Raw genomic sequence first — 21,188 nt, forward strand, 5'->3', positions numbered from 1 at the left:
TTATTGTGATTGGTAATAGTAAGAAGATAAGCAGTAGGCATCTCAAGGTCTTTCACTAGGCCTACCCACTCCATAGTCACAATGTGGAGTGAGTATGCAGTAACCTTGAGCCGCCTATTATTTCTCAACCTTTTCATGAAATATTTCACTTGAGAATGTATAACTCTTTCATGTATATCATAATGATATTCTTCGACTTATGTGTTCTTTTAGTGATCTCCAGTAATCCTCCTAATTGGCCTGGTGAGATGGGACGACCTGTAATTATACTTCCAGAAGAAGAGCCGCTGAAGAAAGAAAAGTTTAAGTTAAACCAATTTAATCTTTTAGCTAGTGATCGAATAGCCTTAAATAGGACCTTACCAGATGTCAGATCGGAAGGGTAAGATTCAGTTAAAATCCTGAATAATTTAACGTGTGTTCAAAGAGTTGTGCGCTCTTTGTTTTCACTTGTTTATACCTCTCTTACATATAATCTGTATATATTATTAATTAGGCTTTTGTACCATTTTAATTCTCCTTTTATGATAATTGATACTTGCAGTTCTCGTGAAAGAAGAATCTCAGTGTTGATAATCTCTGAATCAGAAATAGGAGTTTCTGATGAAAAGATAATTTTAATTTGCTTCACTAATTTTAATTAATAAAATAAGTAAATTAATTTACTTAATTTAAGAGGTATACCTCTTTAGGACAAGAGACTCAGCTGTACGAGTTGTCTGTAAAATATTGTACAAGTAAGGTAATAATCTCAATTTTTTATGTACCTGTGAGCAAGCTAAGATTGCACTGAAATTCATCGATCTCATTTGTGAATCAACCAACCACGAGTGTGCTCGGTATTTCGCCAACAATAAAAGGAATGCTCCATGGGAGAAGTATATTACTGTTTATTTTAAAAGCATTCTATAATATATCTTTTCACTTGCTTTTCAAATATTTTACGGAGTCTTATGGGTAATGGGACCAAATTGCTCCACCATCACTTATTAAAAATGCTCTTCTTTCATGAAGTAGTGCTTTTTATTCGAAGTGCAGCTACAATACCGAGGCAACTCTTAGTGACTTTCATCACAGTATGAGTTCCGTACAAAAACAAGAGGGAGGCTGATGACCTAGCCGAACAATAATGTCTTCTATTATATATTGGTTAGTTCCTGATTAAAGCCCATTAATCAAAGCTACGAGGTTGGTTGTTTCCTTTTTATTGGCTCATCAGAGACGAAGACTATAATACGCCAAGGCAAAGTCATGAAAGTTACAAGGACTGAACTATTTTTCAATATATAGCCACTTTAAGCCCTTAGCAAATTGTAAACAGTGTTGCCATGACAGCAATCAACGTGGAACTTTTTGGAAGAACACTTATTTGTAAATAGTTAACGTGATACAAATTTAAAGTAATTCATTCTGTATTAGTGTTGCTTGTCTGAAGTTCATTGCAATCTTTGTCCGTGTGCAAATTATAAAACAGTTTCGTATATTTATATGCACTGGTCATGACACAGGGGCTTATTTATAGAATATCTAGCATAGTATATTAACAAATGGCAGCATTCTTTGAACCATTTCTTTTTAAGTGAATTAAATACTGGCTAATTTAGTTAGATCTAAGGTCCAGATGTATTATGGATTTCATAAAAAAAAAAACAACAGCTGACCGAAATAAAAATGAAAGAAATTAATTTTGCTCGATTGAAAAGCATCAGTAACCATTCTTCCAATCGAAAACGATTCTAGCTTTAAAGTAGAAAGAAGTAATAAATGGAAGATGCTTTGATATACAAAACATAGATTTTTTTTTTGTAGCTGAATAAACGAAAATCGATGGAACGTGCCTGGGTACGTCATCCGTGACAAGTGGCAGGATTCCAAAAGGAAGGGAGTGTTTTTCTGTAAATAAAACACGGGCAGAATCAAATAACTAGGAGACTTGAAACATAGTGGGAGAGAGAGAGAGAGAATATCAAACGAAAAGTCGAGGGCCATCAAAAGAAATGGCAATATTTCAATTTAAGTAGAAGGAATCGATAACCAGTTGGAAGAAATAAAACGCACGATGACCCTGCTTTCTATGCAGTACGGAGATATTTAGAGAGCAGAATGATATCAATTGGTAAAGATGCCTTCTAGAATAAATAAGTTTTTTCTCCTTTGTTTTTGCTCAGTTTTCAGATATATATCTTCTTTCCACAGTTAATATGGAAGTTGCCATATTGTGCCACGATAACATTATGGCTGAAACTAGATTTCGATCTCGCATCATTCATTCACTCACCATACCGCGATTTAAAGAATCAGAAAATTGTCCTTGTGTTCAATAGAGCTACAGCAGTTCTACCATTTATTTATTTAATTTTATGGGGGGTTACAGGAGCCCCTAGGCTTTCAGGGTCACAAGAGCCTTAAGAAATTTTGAAATGACATGTCATTAATTTATTATAGGGTATTGCTACACTGCACTTAATCAATCAATGTTAATGTTCTCTTCACGCGTCATTAAACGCACGGACACAACATTAATCGAAGTTGTTCAAACGCACAACCAAAGTTCAATTTACTTGCCACTCAAAAAACGTTTTTCACCATGGTGGCTAAACAACTTGGAACACTTTATTTTGCTAAGTAGCATGATTGTCAATATTCTAGAAAAGTAGTGATGTCCTTAGTGTGATAATGATTTAGGCCAATAGGATGGTTCTAGCCACAGAGAAACATGAGTTGCCGGTTTCTAATTCCAGCATCAAAATGGGTCGAATCCGTTTTCTGTTGGGGTATATGCGCACAAGCACACAATGACTAACCTCAAAGACAAACAGCAATTCGTTTAGTTCCAGGAACATTGTCAGCAGACCATCAAACCAATTACCTATTTGGTTATATGAATAAGGATACAAACGTAACAGCAGGTTGACCAGCCCTACGTATTGTCGGCACCCGAACTGGCATTTATTAGAAAGAGACTAAAGTTGTAAAATGCGTTTATGTGTGTGAATTAAGAGGAATGCGTGTCTTCAAGTTCCGATTCTTTAGAGGAGCAATTAAACCTCGTGGATATTTTTTAAGTGAATGAAGAAAGACATGAAGAGAGAGTTTTAATTATATATTAAATGAAATTAGATACTTTTAATTCTATTTTGAAAAAGGCTGAACGTCGACCAATAAAACATGAATTACCTTTTGCATAAGCAGCCATCACTACTGGAGGAAGAAAGACTGTTACTTTAAGATAACAAATATATTTTTTTTCCTGTCAACATTTTTCTGCAGTACAGTATTCCTCTTTCAGTGCTATTTGCCCCCTTTATCCCATACCGAGCGTCTTATGTAAATCTTTGAAATCAAGACATCAATATCCATGGTTAAAAATTAACGATCGGCATCGGTATCCATCAAGCTTAAACTGGGAAAAGCTTACTGGATACCAAAGCCGATGTCAAACAGTGGTAAGAAATTCCGATACGTTTTTACTATGGCGTTTCGAATTAACTTACATGTTTCGTTTAAGCCAATAACATCGCATTGGCGCTGATTACCGGAAAGCGGGTAATCTTTCTACCTCTGCCTACCCTAACACTGCCTTGTGTACCCTGCTGACAGTAGGACCTGTGTACAGCGAAAATAACACGAATCATTGGATTCTTGGTGCAGGAAGGGTTAAAACATCAACGTTGGCTGTGTCATGGTCTGACGAATTTTTGTTGAGAATCTCTTTGATTACAAATCTCTTTGATTATTAAAATTGATTACTTTGAAGGCTTATCAAACATCTTGAACGAACGACAATATATTTTTTTTACGATCAATAATTTTTTAAATTTAGTTTCATTTTGAAAACGTTTAAATAATTACATGACATTAATATGCGAATATAAATTCATAATCGCTACACTCAGAGATTTAGAAATGGTGAGGCACTATTAAGAAGCGATAACAAAAGAACAATAACTAATTGATGAGTCCTTAAAGAAATTCTTAAATGATAAAAGATTTAAAAAAACTGGCTTAACAACTAACCATAATCTGCATTTATATTAGTATGACGTATGAAAGTCTGGCATTTTCTCCTTCTTGTAAAAGTTTACAGTGGTACTTTATTACACTGCACAGAAAAGTGTAAAGAAGGCGGTAAGCGTATAAATTACTTCCTTAAGTCCACGAAACTATTATGCATTTAGTATTTGTAAATATTATTTAAATTGTTTGCCAATAAATTGAATATTGTATGTCTAGTAGTATTTGAGAGATTTTTCGATCACCCCCTATACTTTATAAACATATACACCTAATTCTGTTTTTACACGATAGATACGTTCCTGAAAAATACGTGTAAAAAAAATTCGTGTAAAAAAAGACATTGTATTTATGGAAGAAAAGAAGATTGGTTCCGGATCTAAAAAAATCAGTAAAAATAATTTAAAAAAAACACATAAAAATATTCGTTTTAAGCTTATTATTTTATTTCAACAAAATACACATGTAATAATATGTAATTAAAATGTATTAAAATAAATTTGTATGCATATGAAATGAAAAAAAATTCTTCATGAACAAAAAAAATCTGTTTTACACATAACAAGATTTTATTCATTTTCACTTTCTGATAATAAACGGCGCATATGTTTGCGTATGACTGGAATATCACTGCCATCACTAGAAATGTTGTGGACATCGTCTTCTTCCTCTATTAATGAAATTCTTTCTGTGATCTCTTGAGCAAAATCAGCACGAGTCTCCTCTGGTGCTGATGTTTCACCGGTTTTATGAACGAATTCAGTTATTAATCGTTGTGTTCGTGTTTTGGTTAGGCCGTTATATAATTCTCTGTAAGAGGCTGTCAACAACTTCAGTTCACGTTGAAACTTCCCAGCGCGTTCCTCATTAGGGTCATGTTTGACAAAATGATTACCTAATTTTCTGGCCAGTTCCAGACCTTCTTTTATTAAATCTGCATTTAGAACAGGATCATTTTCTTCATTATCACTAGGTTCTGTGGGATAAGGAGTCCCAAGGACAACCTCTAATATTTCATCTTCGCTTAGGGCTTTGTCGGTTAACAATTCATCAATATCTTCAAACGATAGATCATTGAATCCTTCTCCACCAATTTTGTGTGCCATTGTAATGATGTTAGAAAATTCGGTCTTATTAGGGATGATGGGATTTTTGCTTTTTACACATTGTGGCCAAACCGCTTTCCAACACGCATTTAAAGTTGCTGGTTTTAATTCAGTTTAACGCTAATCCAACTTGATTGATACAATCCATAATTGAGAATTTCTTCCACACATCAATGACTGTTAGTGTTTCATCATTCAGTTTGTCCAAAACGTGTTGGAATGTTCGTTTTACGTAGTATGTTTTAATTGTCGCAATTATACCTTGGTCTAGCGGTTGTATCAAAGATGTAGTATTAGGTGGCAGAAATAAAATTTGTACGTTTGGGTGTTCCAAGACAGGATGGCCAGGTGCATTGTCAAGAATCAGAAGAACTATAAATTCGAGACCTTTCAAATTCATATAACGTCTGACTTCTGGGACGAAACATTTGTTGAACCATTCTGTAAAAATAGTAGTGGTCACCTAGGCCTTCTTGTTTGCCATCCAGTGAACAGGCAGTTTATTGATATCTACACCTTTCATTGAACGTGGGTTTAGGGCTCGATTTACCAGCAGTGGTTTCAACATACGATCTCCTGAAGCGTTGGAGGAAAATAATAAGGTCTCACGATCCTTAGCTACCTTAAAACCACCAGCAGTTTTCTGCGATTTGGCTACATACGTTCTATTCGGCATTCGTTTCCAGAAGAAACCAGTTTCATTTGATCAGGAGGATACAGGAGTGTATCCTCCTGATCAAACCAGTTTGATCAAGAGGATACACTCCTGATCAAACCATTGATCAGGAGTGTATCCTCCATCTTCAATAATTTTTGCAAGTTCCTGCGGGAATACTTTAGCAGCCGATTCATCTGCAGATGCAGTTTCACCTTTAATTTTTATATTATGAAGAGCATTCCTTTTAAGAAACCCTGTCATCCAACCTGTACTCGCAGAAAATTCATACTTTCTGTTTAACTGAGATGAAGTGCTTGGCTCCTTTTCTTTAATCTGTCTGTAAATTCTTAGTGCTGTTTGCTTGATGCCATTTCCATCTACTGGTACTCTTTTTTGTGACTGATCTTCTATCCATATTACCAGGGCCTTTTCCATTTTTTCCTTGACAATATCTCTTGTATATGATGATGAATTAACACTTACTTTTGTTCCAGAACATACCGACTTCCTAATTGCAGCTTCATTTTTCTTAATAGTTCTTACGGTAGCTTCATGTACACCAAAATGCTTTCCTACAGACGTAGCCACTTGTCCAGTTGCAAGACGATCTAAAATTTGAATTTTAAGTTCCAAAGAAATCGTTTTCCTTTTCATTTTGGTAATAGGCGAATTATTCGACATTATATAAGGGCTACCGAAAAATATCTCAGTTATAATTAATAAAAAAAGGTATGAAAAATTTGTAAACTTACAATTTATTGACTATCGGCAAAATTAATAAATTTATATGTGCACAAATTTCACTAAAGATTCTTTCACAATGCAGGAATACCGTAGATGTGCACCAAATTCAATAAAAACGTTGATGATTCATAGATACCTAGACGTACACATTGGTAAGCAAAAGCACGCGTTTCAAAACGCATACACTAGCTGTTATCCAATCTATTGGTGCGTGTAATATAGAAATGATACTAATATGCCACAAATAAAAAAAAAAAATTCTTACAATTTAGGCAAAAAAAATAATTCATAGAAATCGTGTTAAATCAAAATGACTCGTGTAAAAGGAGAATGAAATATTTATTTTGAATTCGTGTTAAATCAAATTCGTGTAAAAAAAGTTCGTGCAAAAACAGAATTAGGTGTATATGTAATAAATTGTAAATATGTTGGTATTAATTCGTGGCTCTCTAACCTTAAGCACATTCTCTCTCTCTCTCTCTCTCTCTCTCTCTCTCCACCCCGGAAGTCAGATCACGTATTTTAATGCAAAATAATCAATTCTCTACAGAAAAAATAAATAAAATAATAATCACAGTTCTATGCCACAGAAGATTCAGATTCGTGTACGTGCAAAGGAACAGCCACGTGGAGCCTCGCGCCTTTGTAAAAATGTAAATCATACAAAATAACAGCTATTTTACGAGTATCATGTATGTATTCCAGTAGAAAAGAATTAGTTTTACAAAGAGGCAGTGCATTTGTATAAATTCTTTGAACCGTTTTCTTAAAATGATACAGGATGCAGCCTTTGCGTTGTATCTTACGTCGATGGCACCTGATCGATCGCTAGTTCAATTAACTTCAGGTTTTATATAGCAATAACCCAATTTTCGATCCACCTTCCAGAGAAGGGTCTTCAGAACTTGGTAATGAATCTAGTGAACAGCATAATTGGGATTACGCTTCAGAAGCCTATTCAAATAAAGCGGCATATTTCTTTAATTAGTAGGATTGGATAAATTAGTGACGGACTTCGGTCTAACCAAATCCAATGCAGATCTCCTGACATTGTGTTTAAAAGTAAAAATCTACTGTATCTCAGCTAAAAGACTTCCACATAAAAAGAAAAGGGCTGTATAAAAAGTGTCCTACTTGTGCAAGTTTTTACACTACTGCACGACCTTTTGTGTCTTATTCTTTTTATCTGATTCGTCTTTACGAAGAAATCGGTATTAGTCGCAGTCCAGAAGAGGTAGCATCACAGAAAATGTAAAGAAAAGACTACAGGAATTATGCAGCATGTGTTGTTGTTGGAGTAGAGTTTAGGAGCATTAGCGACTAAGGTCATATTGCTCCCTGTATACTGTCTGTAAATTGCGTGTGTTCTGAGGTCGATTTTCTGCATGCGGGACGAAAAACAGGAGTTTCCGGGAGAAAAAACCATGCTACCCTTGCCTGAGACCGACTAACTCTGCCACGTTGTGAAAAAGGCCTATAAAAACATCTCCCATCATCGACGGGACTCGAACTCCGTCTTTTCCACCCGGTGTAGGGGAGGACGGCGATCTTATCAACTGTGCTACCCACGAGGGCTTGCATCGTGAGTTAAAGAAGATCAAGTATAACCAGTGTACATAGGACGTTTGGAATGACTTCAAGATGCTGGGGCTCCTGGATTTGTAAGCCCTTTCGCTAAGTTCTCTTTTTTTCCCCTCTCTACATATGTGACAGCATTACAGGAGAAGAGAATGGTCTGCAACTCACTGGTCTACCATTGAGTTGCAACCTGGTGCACACAGTGTTGTAAACAGTCCTTTGGTTTAAAGAAGCAAGTTCTTGTTTTGCCACTGTATATCAAGCTGGGACTGGTCAAGCAATTTATAACTCATTGGATCCGCAAAGTGGCACCTTCAAGTATATACAGTCCATGTTTCCAAATCGCAAAAGTGAAAGATGACATATTTATTGGTCCACAAGTTAAGCTGATGATTTGAATTTAACAACGCTATTCTAATAATATTTCCAACTACTGGTGATCATTCTTTTCTTAATGGAAATCAGCATAATACTACTGGCTTGTTCAATCAAATCTTCTATGAGTATTTAACTAATTGCTACGTATAAAATATTACTTTCAGGTATATACATTCTTAATGAACTGCATACAAATTATAATCAGTCCTGTCGCTAGCCATAAAGCTTTAGACTTTCCTGTATCCTCTGTGTTGTGTGATTTTCTATCCATTTGATATAATCCTTTTTGATAATATTATCTTTACTCACTTCATATGACTGCAATTCTAAATTTTCCCATAGCAGCAACACAGTAATAATTAACTATATTTAAAATTACTGCGAACTTATTTTTCTACAAACCTCCATTACTTTTCAACTTATATTTCTTAACAGCAGTTGAGTTAGGACATTGGGAGAGAAAGTAGGAACGAGTAGGAACTGTTCTCTTCAAGCCATCACAAATTCAAACTGTTACTTCCGTAGAGCGCTCTTGAGTGGGCTGAACAAATGAAAGTCTACGAAGCAAGGTCTCCGCTTAGGAAGAACGGTCTACCCCAATTCTGCTGGTTTTTGATCTAGAATTACTATTAGCAGTAGAAGCCAAAAACTAGCCAGTTCTTGCAAAAATATAACTGTTTCATTTGCTGAAGATAGTCGCAATTGCAGTAACCCTTTTCCATTTAAAATATTAACCGTTATGTTTCAGTATTCTTTAGTTTAGCAGAGAGAAACTTTCCTTCGGAAAGATTCTTTCTACTAAATTGAAGACGCACGATTTGAATATCGTGCATGTGTTTTATTGCAAGCGTTTGTAGATGGTATGCAGACAAGAGTCCCAATTAAATAAAAGCATTTGGGCTCTGGTGGCTAGCACAGTTGGTATAATCACCATCCTCTGTATACTGGGAGGAAAAGACAAGACTTCTAATCCCCTCATTGACGCGAAGAATTTGTTGTATTGTGTCATGGGTGAAGCCTTGCTGCTCTTGTAAGATTTGCAGACATTTCCATTCAAAAAGATCTCAAAATTTCATCTTAATAATCGGTTCAGTGCTAGACACTTTACCAAATAGCCGAACAGATGAGAGCCCAAGGAGCAAAATGAGAAACTGTGTGACCGATAGACAAAACCAAACTGTTATATTAGGGTCACCCGGAAAGTTACTTCATCTACCCATGTGTATTGTGTAGGTAGATTGCGTGTGTTCTCTGGTTGATTTGCCTGCTTTGCTGGACGAAGAACCCCGAGGTTCAGGAGAAAAAACCTTGCTGTCTGCCTGAAACCGACTTACTCAGCCACAGAGTAAAACAAGCCCATTAAAGTTTCTCGCGTCATCGACGGGATTCGAACCAGGGCCGTTTCCACCTGGTTTGGGGAGGACAGTGAGAATCCCACTGTGCTACCCGCGCAGGCTGTGGCGGATGGACAAGCGGCTCCATCCGTAAAGGTGGACTCACTATCATATGTAAATGGCAGCGTTACACCCTTGTGGGTATCAAGCACAGTTGGTAGGATCGCTTTCCTCCTCACCCCTGAAGGAAAACACCTGAGTTCGAGTCCCGTCGATGATGGGAGGAATTCGTATGGGCCTTTTTAACAATGTGGCTGTTAGTCAGTCTTAGGCGAGGGCAGCATGATTTTTCTCCCGGAAACTCAGTTTTTTTGTCCAGCAAACAGAAAATCGACTTCAGACAAACGCAATTTACAGACAATGTACACAGAGCAATATGGCCTTAGTCACTGATACTCCTAAAACTCTAGTACGACAACGGCAATGTTGGGTCATTTTGTTATGCCTTGCCCTTGTGGATAGCACAGTTGGTAGAATCGCCGTCCTCCCCAGACCTAGTGGAAAAGACCTGAGTTCGAATCCCATTGATGACGGGAGGAATTTTTATGGGCCTTTTTTCACAACGTGGCCGAGTTAGTCGGTCTCAGGCCAATGTTGCATGGTTTTTCCTGCTGGAAACTCGGGTTTTTCGTCCAGCGTAATTTACAGACAATGTAATCGGAGCAATATGGCCTTAGTCGCTGATGTTCCTAATACAATAACAACGTTGTTCTGCCTTGTTCAGTGGTTGCACAGCCAGAAGTTGATGATGAAAATCCAATAAAAGTTCCTCACATCTAGAGGGTTTGGAATCCAGGCGTTTTCCACACCTTGGAAGGCGGTAATTATTATCAATGTACTAACCGCGAGGACCACATGCTTTTCTTCATGTTTCAACCTTTCAGTTATGGCAGCCATATTTTGGTTTAGTCACTTAACTTCAAGAAAGGTGATAAACACCCTGTAGCAAAAGGAAAATGTACCATTATTCATTCGATGTTTCATTATTGGGGAAATTTAAGTTTCCTTATCTTACTTTTCAAACAGCCTTCTACATTGTGGAATGCATTATCTCTCCTAAATACTTTTTTATTATATTTAGAAGTGGTTTCTTGGAGACAGACTCGTAAATTAGCGATGAACTGGTGACATTAGTTTCGTGGTACAGTTCAGCATCACTATTGATCGCTGTAACATGGATCACGCAACAATGGACCACTGGCACTGGTAGCAAAAGGAAGCTGCACAAATGCTGTAACAATAATGAAATGTCAACATCAGCGAGCAGAAACAATGGGATAGCACAAATGAGAATGATGAAACAATAGAATACTCATTACAGTCTCTGTGAATATATCAACGGCAGAACACGTGGAATTATATTCAGAATAACAGCTTGCATTTTGTACAGTACAATAGAAGCAATCGGCGAGTAATTGCTGCAGAACACAGTAACGTGGATATTTATCTAACAGCAACACTGCATTTTCAACAGTATTGTCTTTTGAATCAGATTGGTTGAGAAATAGACCTGATGGAGTCTTTAGATGGATCCATACAAATTAAGTTGTCTTAAGTTCTTTACATTTTTTTGTGTGTAGATTGCGGGGGATGAGAGATGTTTCATGTTTTCAAACATAAGCAATGAGACACGGAGGTGTGTTTTATTTGCGGGAAAGGACTTAAAGAGAATATTAGTACTTTAATAAAACGAATCCCCTAAACCCATTTAAGGAACGCCCATTAACTGTGATTTTTAAGACACCTGAATTGTGCTTTCGATAAACGACCACGTCTTCCACTGCGGCATAAGTCCGAAGAAAATTCAAATCTTCTTGGCAGAACTCTATATTTAGAGTGGCAAGCGGAATTTGCTAGCCAAGCTTGCAAGGCGAGCGCGCCTGGGATCCACCCCAGGCACACTTACAGGTCTTTATTCCCCGATTATTTAACCACGGGCTGTTTCCAGAGCACGAGTTGGTAATATAAAGCGAGGAACCACCACAAGGGCTAATAAAGACGTAGTTCTTCGTACAGCCCTCATAGGAAATCTCCTGGCGCAGTTCTCTATCGATTTTCCTAAATAAATACCCTGCCGGTGTTATAAACCACGTGCACTGTCTCTCCCTTCCTTCCCAACAACACGTTCAACTCCAAAGTTCCAGTATTACGTTAGGTAATTTCACTGTCAGGTCGGAGAACGAAATTCACGGAAAACGGTTTTTAGCGGCGTACACCAGCGCTAACCCCCTTTTCTCTATTCTATTTTCAGCTGCAAGAGGAAGGTTTATCCGGAATTCCTGCCTTCCACCAGTATTGTTATCGTTTTCCACAACGAAGCCTGGTCGACCCTCCTAAGGACCGTTCATAGTGTTATTAAAATGTCCCCTCGGGAACTGCTAGAGGAAGTGATATTGGTGGATGACGCCAGCGAGAGAGGTAAGACAAACCCCCTCATCCATTTGCAGCATCCGTTCAAAGTTAGAAAATTCTGTCTCATAATTTACATAAAAGAATACGGCATTCTTCACAGGTTTTTTTTTTCAGTTACCACTGTACTTTCATTATAAATAATTTGTCTTCTTCGATTTAATTTTACTTAGCTTTGCGCTTCTCTTAAATCACTTTCATTTTCTCACCTCTCTCCCAAATAAGAGAGGATGATAACAGACATATAAAAAAATTTCTTCATGGTGGAATTTCTTCAGAGAAAGTTCGCTGAACTTTCTCTCCTTGTGAACAGCGCCATTTGTTAACGGGACCATTATGTGTTCAAAATGGTAGATGAGAGTATGAATACAATGTAATCAAACTCTATAACCTAGCAAGCTTATTCACTTATCGAAATACATTTTTACTGAATACATATATATTCAGTAAAAATGTAGAGTTCAACGTTTAGAGGAAATGGAAAAAGACATTATTCCAAGCAAATCGAACAAATTTCTCCATTTGGTAATAATGATTCATTGTTATTTACATAACACGACTGTAATTATGATTCATTGTTATATGCATAACAATGTAATTATGGTTCATTGTTATATACATAACACGGCTGAGTTAGTCGGTCTCAGGCGAGGGGCGCATGTTTCTTTTAATGCCGGAAACTAATTTTTTATCCCGGAAAACTGCACATCGTCCGAGTTTGATGATTTATTTTAATTATTATTATTATTTATTTTTATGTGATGGTGCAAAAAAAATTTGCTTCCTCGCATCATTTGGCCTTATTAATATTAATTACGGACTCAATATATAGGGGTTGACAAAATAATGAAAACGCCAGTGATTAGAGATAGAAGTCTGCAGCAATATGCTGTTGGGCAACCCTTTTCTTTGTATTATTCTACGGAATGGATTCAAATAAATCTTGAACAGTCTTACGACGAATATTGGAACATTCTTCATGGAGGAACGTTTCAAGCTTCTTGAGTGATGAATGTGGAGGAAATCCGCTTCTCACTGACCTCTCCAAATATACCTATAGTGGCTCAATAACTTATAAGTCTCGTAATTTTCCAGTCCATAGGAGATGCTTATCCTCAGTTTCATATTCCTCAAACCAAGACTGGACACATCCTAGCTGTGTGTGTTGGAGCATTATCTTCTTGAAACATGGCATCATTTGTGGGAAACAATGTTTGCACCATGGAATGAATCTGGCCACTCAGAATATCAAGGTAATCAGTGGCAGTAATTCACCCGTTCAGGGTGATGATAGAACCTAAATAATACCTAGATATTGCTGCCCAAACCATTGTTGATCCTCCTCCATGTTTGTCGGTTGTTACAAGACAGTACAGTCGGGTTGATGCGCTTCTTAAGGGGTGATACGCTTCTTCTTAGGATGATATGCCTTCCTTCCATGCCTCGTGAAAAAGGCCTGGGTTCGAATCCCATCAGAGGATGTATCATTTTAATGGCTTTTTCATATTATGGCCTTGGGTGAAAACAGAGGGGGCTTTTCTTTCCCGAAACTGGGGTTTTTCATCAAGCAAACCAACAAATGGACACACTCAGTTTATAGACTTACTGCAAGCGTATTAGCTTCGTATCGGAAACTCACAGTGTGAAAATGTACTTTTATAACACACGTTTCTTTGGTCCATATCTTCTCGAATTCTTGTTAATATTTACATAATAACATATTAATATTTATTTCTTTTTATTTTAGTAAAGCCTCAGAGGTAAAATCTCTAGTATATCACAGATAACACTGGGTTTCTACAGTATATCATCGTTGTTGTAGGATTTTAGGAGCATCAGCGACTAAGGCCATGTGGTTCGTGTATATTGTCTGTAAATTGCCTGTGTTCTGAGGTCGATTTTCTGTTTGCTGGACTGAAAACACAAGAGTGAGAACTATCACTGGAAAGAAATCCACGACCCGTCATTGCAGTAAAAACACTATATGGACTGTAAGTGGACTTGTAGAAATTTAAGAGTAGGAATTTATAAAATCGCTTACAAAAAAAAAAAGAAAGTACCGGATTAAAGCGAGAAACAGCGCCTTTTGAGAGCAAACGTGGAAGTTTAGATGTTTAAGTAGGTGGACTTGAGAGTAGAATATTGAATATAAAAATCTGCTGTGTGTAAATTTTTTGGGTTTGTGCCCGCACGAGAGAGACGCTGTGTACGACAGAGGTAGTAGATGCTAGAACTCCCACCGAAAAATAAAATTCCGTGCTTCCAAAATCCATTTTATTTGAGGAGAAGTGTAATGGAATATTTCAGAGGGACAGTAAAACGCTTTAAGAATAGTAATTTTCAACCCAGCTTGTCTGAGCCCATTTCCAAAACTCATTAAATAAGTTCGCTTCACAATTTAATGTCATATAAAAATACAGCATTTCTTTTATTTTAACGATAATAATTCAAAAATGACCCTCGTATCATTTACAAATTTATACAGTTTAAGAATCAACAAATTATGAAATCATTTGAAGTACAAAACTTCATGGTGAAGTGTGAGTGATTTTAAAAAGCTTTAATGATACATGTTTAAACTTAAATCGGAGAACTCAGTGCGGTGATGTTCAGAAGAACAGAAGGAATTACCCAGAAAATAAAAATAAGATGCTAAAACTGCGCAAATCATCTCCCCACCCCCAAACCAAAAGCTAATTCCATTGAAAAAAATAAATCATCGATAAGTTCCTCATATCGTCATTACGAATCTAACTGGAATTTTTACTATCCCGTGGTAAATAAAAAATGGGCAACTGCGTTTGTAGAGATAGACGAACAAGAAAGATGGAGGAATAAAGAAGAGACCGCAAGAAAGCCCTCCCCTTTCCACCGTCGTACGGTTTTGAAGAGACAGTGGGAAATAAAGCATAAAGATATGCAGGTTAATGAGATTATAAATAATTTACTTAAAGCAAAGATGTGCAAGCAGTGGGGAACTTTTCGAAAAAAATCGATTCAGTGTGAATAAATTGGCAGAAAGAAGATAATAAACGCATTCCAAAGATCTAACCTATAAATGAACAGAAAATGTTCATTTATAGGTTAGTGAATGCCACAGAAAACACTTTCTTATGTTGGGTTCTGTTGTTGTGCTCCGTCTTTTGGCCGCAGGTCCCTAATGGGACCCCACGTTGTCCGTACACACCGCTAGGAGTTAAGCCAGGCTGCCTATTATTTTCTGGCTGGTGCCTGCCAGAGAATAATAGGCTAAGCTTCCTGAAAGGAGACCAAATTAAAAAAAAAAAAAAAAAGGTTGTGTGCTGGGGAGTACAGGATATACGCAAAAAAGGGGGTAAGATTGAAAGTAATAGTGAGGGAGGGGATGTATATGAAAACACCCCCGTAGTTGTCAGCGGAACATTGGCTCCATCAGGAGAAAAGGGAGTAACCCCAGGGAAAGGGAAAAAAAGCCACCTAGCGAAAATGCTGGGTGTGGTCCCCTATTAGCTCTGAAACCAATGGATCCTACCCGATCCGAGGACTGGGTTACCAGCGTCCCACTCAAGGGAGACTTGGGGTAGCGTAGTCAGGTGAAATCCTATCCAGCCATGTAACTGGAACAGCAAGGGAATTCTACCCTGGATGTTCCAGAGTTAGCATTCCATGTAGGTGGACGTAGAAGAAAGTCAAGTCTGGTATGAAGGTCAGTCCAGAGAAATACTTCAACACAAACAAAATGATGATCGTACACGGAATTTAGCATTGGTCTTGGGAACTGTACCAACTAGGTTAGCAGGTTGGACAAAGAGGTTAGCACATTAGCCTATCCTTTACTAGCAGGATATGCATATCGTCCCAAGACAATGTCAAGTTTGCGATCGAACATGTACCCACTCACCCCAGAATGCCCACAGTCAGTAGGACCAGCTTCTAATGGGGACAGAAATTCCAGGGTTAGGAGATGTCATTGAAGAATCTTGTCCAGTTGAGTGACTGGGCTAGCCTGTTTTGCCCGCTGATGCGTGCCGAATAATGTCCTAGCAGGGATGCTGTTAATTCCGGTTAGGAATAACAGCAGAGTCACAATCGGTGGAGTCATCTTGGGTTTAAGACATGTCCAGGTTCAGTTAGCAAAACCTTTAGGCGAGGATGCTCAGTTTGATCCTCAGGTTGAGGGAAAGGCGCAGAGGGAGACATTAGTTACGGTCAACAGGAGTGTGGTTTTCTATGGCCATTGTTGTTCTTCTGCGGGTGAAAAGCTGCTGAACGAAGTTAGTAAAATATTAAAAGCTTAGTAGTGCAGTTGGTCTGTTATGAAAAGGTGCTCTCTGTCTTGTGGAAAGTCGAGTATATCTGTGATTAGTCGGTTACGACTCTTAGCGGAGGCAGATGTAGACTAGACGATGCAAGTCTAGTCTACATCTGCCTCAATGTAGACTAGACAATCCCTACTGCCATTGTGGTCAGATGACCACAATGGCAGTAGGAATCTGCGATAATGCCCAGAGGTATTAATTTTTGGTTGATGAGATCATGCCCTGTTAATAGGAAGGTCGTATATAGTCCGGGGGAGAACCGTATTGGAAGTTTGGGGTAGATAATTGTTATTTCTGGAATAAACGTTTTTTCTTTTTTTTTTTTTTTTTTTTTTTTGATGGGCGTTGTTGGAGTCGGGCCATCGTGTTTGCCAGATTTAGTTCAGTTTGTTAGAGATAATCTGCTTTTCTTGCTTAATAGTATCTGCACTGCTGATAGTGGTGTGAAGATGCCGCGGGATAGACGTAACTGATCTCCTCTACGGATAACCTCCAGGTCCAGGGGAAGAACTCCAGCAAGGATCTGGAGGGCTGGAGTATTTACTGTGAGGCAGGCCCTAGTTATTGCTAGCAGGGAACAATGATTTAGGCCTGAATCACTCCTAATCTGAGATATTAGAGATATAATTTCTTACTTTAGTATGCAAAGAGGCTAGATGGGGATGAAAATTAAATTTAGAGTCCAGGACAATGCCAGGATGCTTAATTTCTGTGAGAAGTTTGATAATTTTCCTGGCAATTTGATTTGGAGAGGGGGGTTCTTGTGGTCTGCAGGATGCCTTTTAAAAGTATGGATTTTGACTTTTTTTTGGGAAATTAAGGGCATACATAGATCCGCCCAGTCCTGAAGGTATTGTTGAGCACGGTTTGCTGAGGCTTCGAGTGATGCTCTAGAGATTCATACAACCCGAAAATTACGTCTCTGTCTGCCTCGGAACATCACATTACTGATTAAATTACAAACCGGAAAAAAAAACAAAGATGGTAGCGAGTGAAGAATGCCGCAGTTGTTTAAAGAATTACCTGCAGTCATCTTTTTGTATTCCGATAAACAAGTTTCTCAATGAATCTTGCAATGGGTCTGCTTGTTTAAAGCACAATTTCAGCAGTAATATTCAACCCCTTATCGATTGATCATGGCCCCTCCCAGCTTTAAAATAAACGCAAAGCATAGTTCGTCTCAAGCCACATTAGCATGTTCATATACTTGAATTATAGAATTGAACAATAGCGCTTTTTATCGCAACCTGTTATTGCAACCATAAAAATATTTATTGACAGATCACACAATCTCTATATTTTAAGGTTCCGATTCGTCTTAGTTGTTGATACAATTTCCAGAACTCGTGTTCAGATTACCATATATCCCATTACAGTAATGAGCTTTAGAAATAACTCCGCGAAATAAAAGTAAAAAAAAAAGAAGGCACATTGAATAAAACATCAGTTTATTAAACCTGAAAAGTGAACATAACATGTTAACGTTATGCGCCTTTTATCTTTCTCCAAAATATTATTTTGGAGAAAGATAAAACATTACACATTCACAGTACATAAGCCTGCAATTGTGCAGGCTTGTGTATTGTGAATAATCGCTTAGAACTCTGCATCATTATTTTGTTTTTATTACCTCATCGATATCTTATTTCGGCTGATTCAGATGGTACAAGTTAAAAGTATTAGGGCGCCTTCAGGAAACAGTTTACTAGCTGCTGCGCTTGTTAAAATGATATGTCTATATACTGAACTCAATCCTTTTCACCATTACAGTTTTAAAAAGTGGCTAGGGGAAATGCAAATGCGATTTTTTGCTGACGATACAGTTACCAAAGAAAGAAAAATATGTTACTCTTAACATAATATTTGAATATGTTATACAGATTTGCTGTGATCCAAATACTTCAATTAAAAAGCACTTCACTGTCTAAAGTTTTAAGAATCTGTTTATTCTTAACAGAGTCTAAACATCGTACGTTTCTTTCCTTCCTCTACTTCCTCGGTGATGTTATCTTGCAACAGCAAGGTAACAATCTCTTAAGAAGCGGAGAACGCTAGCGCAGTTCTTTCAATCAGGTGAATGTTCGATGTGATTTAAGAAACTTACTTTGAAATATAATTTCAAAGTAAGTTTCTTAAATTTCTTAAGTTTCTTTGCTCTATGTTTAGTAATCTAAACATAGAGCAAAATAATTTTGGAACTTTATAAGAACAGCAGAATCGGATTACAACGTAGGGAAGTCAATTTTAGTATCAGCTTTTTTTTACATCCTTTTAAATCTTTTTACTTCCTCTACATCCTTTCAAATAAAAGCAAGCATTCATATGTTAACTATCCACAAAACGTTGCCATCAGATTCCACTTTGGACTCCAACGCTTCGGACACTCTTGCACGTAATTTATTCCAGAGATGTACGCCCTCATAGGTAGCACAGTTAATATAATAGCCGTCCTCCCACACCGGATGAAAAAGCCTTGAGTTCGAATCCCGTCAATGATGTGAGGAATTTTTATGGGCCTTTTTCATAACGTGGCTGAGTCAGTCGGTCTCAGGAGAAGGTAGCATGGTTTATCGTCCAGACCACAGATATTATACGGCGCAGTATGGTCTAAGTTGTTGATGCGCCTAAAACCTTACAACAACAACAACAATCAGCGGTGTACAATACGCTGCTGGAAGATAAACGTTATAGATCCAACCTTGTGTTACTCCCTGAGAATTAATATATGTGTCCCTTTGACAAAGCTAACGAAGTTATTCTGAAGCAGCATGGCCTGTATATACTGGTTAACCACTCTTTCTACCTATAAGTCATTAGCAGACTTTGGCAACTCCAGTACTCCATGTCATTAAGAAAGATTATGCACAGGAAGCTCCCAAACAGAAATCCCTGAGGGACTCTTGATATGTTAGACCACCCTAAAGAATGTCTATTCATGACTACCCTCTGTCTCCTATCTTTTATCTGACCCCTGATGGAAGGAAGGATCTTACCAGTAATTCCAATTTTTTCCACAAAATTTTAAATAATTATGTCAGTAATTTGTACTGAGTTTAAATGGACGCATACTATTGGACATAATGCATGATCGTCCATCTCTTTGAAGCAATATCCCCCTCAATGAAGTGCGAAGTGGATATTTGTGCATGGTTGGAAACTATCGTTTCCACACACAGACACAATTGGGTTGGATTCGTAGGTGCGAAAGATAGCCTAGGCATCTAACCGTTGAAGAAACTTTTCTTACCAGTTAAGAATTTCCATCTTAAGAAGATGGAAATTCTAAATAGAAATCCAATAAAAGTACTTTCTACAGCGGTGTTTTTAGATTATCAATGATTCTTATTTTCTTGTATATAAAAATAAATCGTCCTAGGACGTTTTACAAAAATAAAGATATAAATGCTGGTTCTTTTCTGTATGTTAATATAAGAAAGGTTTTCACGTTTTCTCTTAAACTTGCGAACAAAGGTAGATTGATAAAAATTAATATAGAAAAAAGTGTTTCGGAGAAAACTGGAAATTGATATATGGAGGTCCATGAAACTGCTGTAAGGATAAAGTGAAGTTGTGTTGGTGTGAGTGGAGGTGAAGTGTTTGAGGAGAAATACTTTGGACGCGAGTATTTATATAATATATAAAGCAAAGACAGATATTCATACCCCGATAGAGAAACAAATGTGTCTAGCAGCTCAAAATGCAATATTTTTAAGCTGATATACATTCAATAAATATAGACAACATTACTGCAAGTGGCCATTTTCAGATAACTAGGTGTACATTATCTAATAACTAATTTTGCTGGAAAGAGCAATCCATTACTGTTTGAATTTTTTTTTTGCCATCATCCAGTGTCTGTAGGTGATTATTTTTTTGTTTGTTTGTTTGTTTTCTTTGCGACTGTTATGTGTTTGTGCACTTCAAGAAATTTCCACGCATTAAAACTCCATTTAAACCTCATTATCAGAAGTCTTTTACGAAGAAATTGAAAAGACCTCAAAAAAGTACCATTATTATTTGCATAGGCTATTTCTGGTAAGAAGGAGAATATATTAGTCAAATTAGAATCGAAATGATTTTAGTGGAATGATCTGAAATATCTGTTTTTTTAAAATAATGAAATGAATTCCCTCGCTAATTTGATTAGTCTTGGTAATGATTGTTTTTTATTGGTCTGCAAACTTATTTTACATGTGCGATATGTTATTTTTAACGAATTAGGGAAACTCTTTTTCTGTAAACCACCCTTTGCTGCTTCTACAGTCGTAGTACTCAATGAATTGACTTCAAACGTTTGGACCAATATGGATTCTGTTTAATATCTTAAATAACTTCAGGGGTTAAAAAAGAACAGCATGTGTGTGTGTGTTAAGCGCCAAAGGCCACGAGGCGTCATTATATTGTCTGTAAATTGTTTGTATTCTGGAATCAATAAACGAACTCATTATGAGAGAAACTTAAAAATTGAAAAAAGTGTCTGCAAATGCTGTGTCACACATTTAGAAGAATAACACAAAAGAGAAAGCTTGACACTTGTTCTCATCTTCGGAAAGCGCTGAAGAAAATAGTAACCAGAGATGAAGCAGTGTTTCTAGTGTGATCCTGACAC

General features: G+C 37.2%; 1 protein-coding gene across 2 annotated transcripts in view; it reads left to right on the forward strand.

The window, feature by feature from the left end:
• LOC150091068 (polypeptide N-acetylgalactosaminyltransferase 13-like) overlaps positions 1-21,188 on the forward strand; it is a 320,974-nt gene that overhangs the window by 246,403 nt on the left and 53,383 nt on the right. For both annotated transcript variants that reach the window (XM_090381577.1, XM_090381584.1), the window contains 2 exons: positions 214-382; positions 12,124-12,290. In XM_090381577.1, coding sequence (XP_090237703.1) covers positions 214-382; positions 12,124-12,290 — 336 coding nt within the window. The remainder of the gene's footprint in view (positions 1-213; positions 383-12,123; positions 12,291-21,188) is intronic.

This window comes from Mastigoproctus giganteus, chromosome 1 (assembly GCF_048544385.1).
Source record: "Mastigoproctus giganteus isolate SK-2022 chromosome 1, ASM4854438v1, whole genome shotgun sequence".
NCBI classification, from domain to species: domain Eukaryota; kingdom Metazoa; phylum Arthropoda; class Arachnida; order Uropygi; family Thelyphonidae; genus Mastigoproctus; species Mastigoproctus giganteus.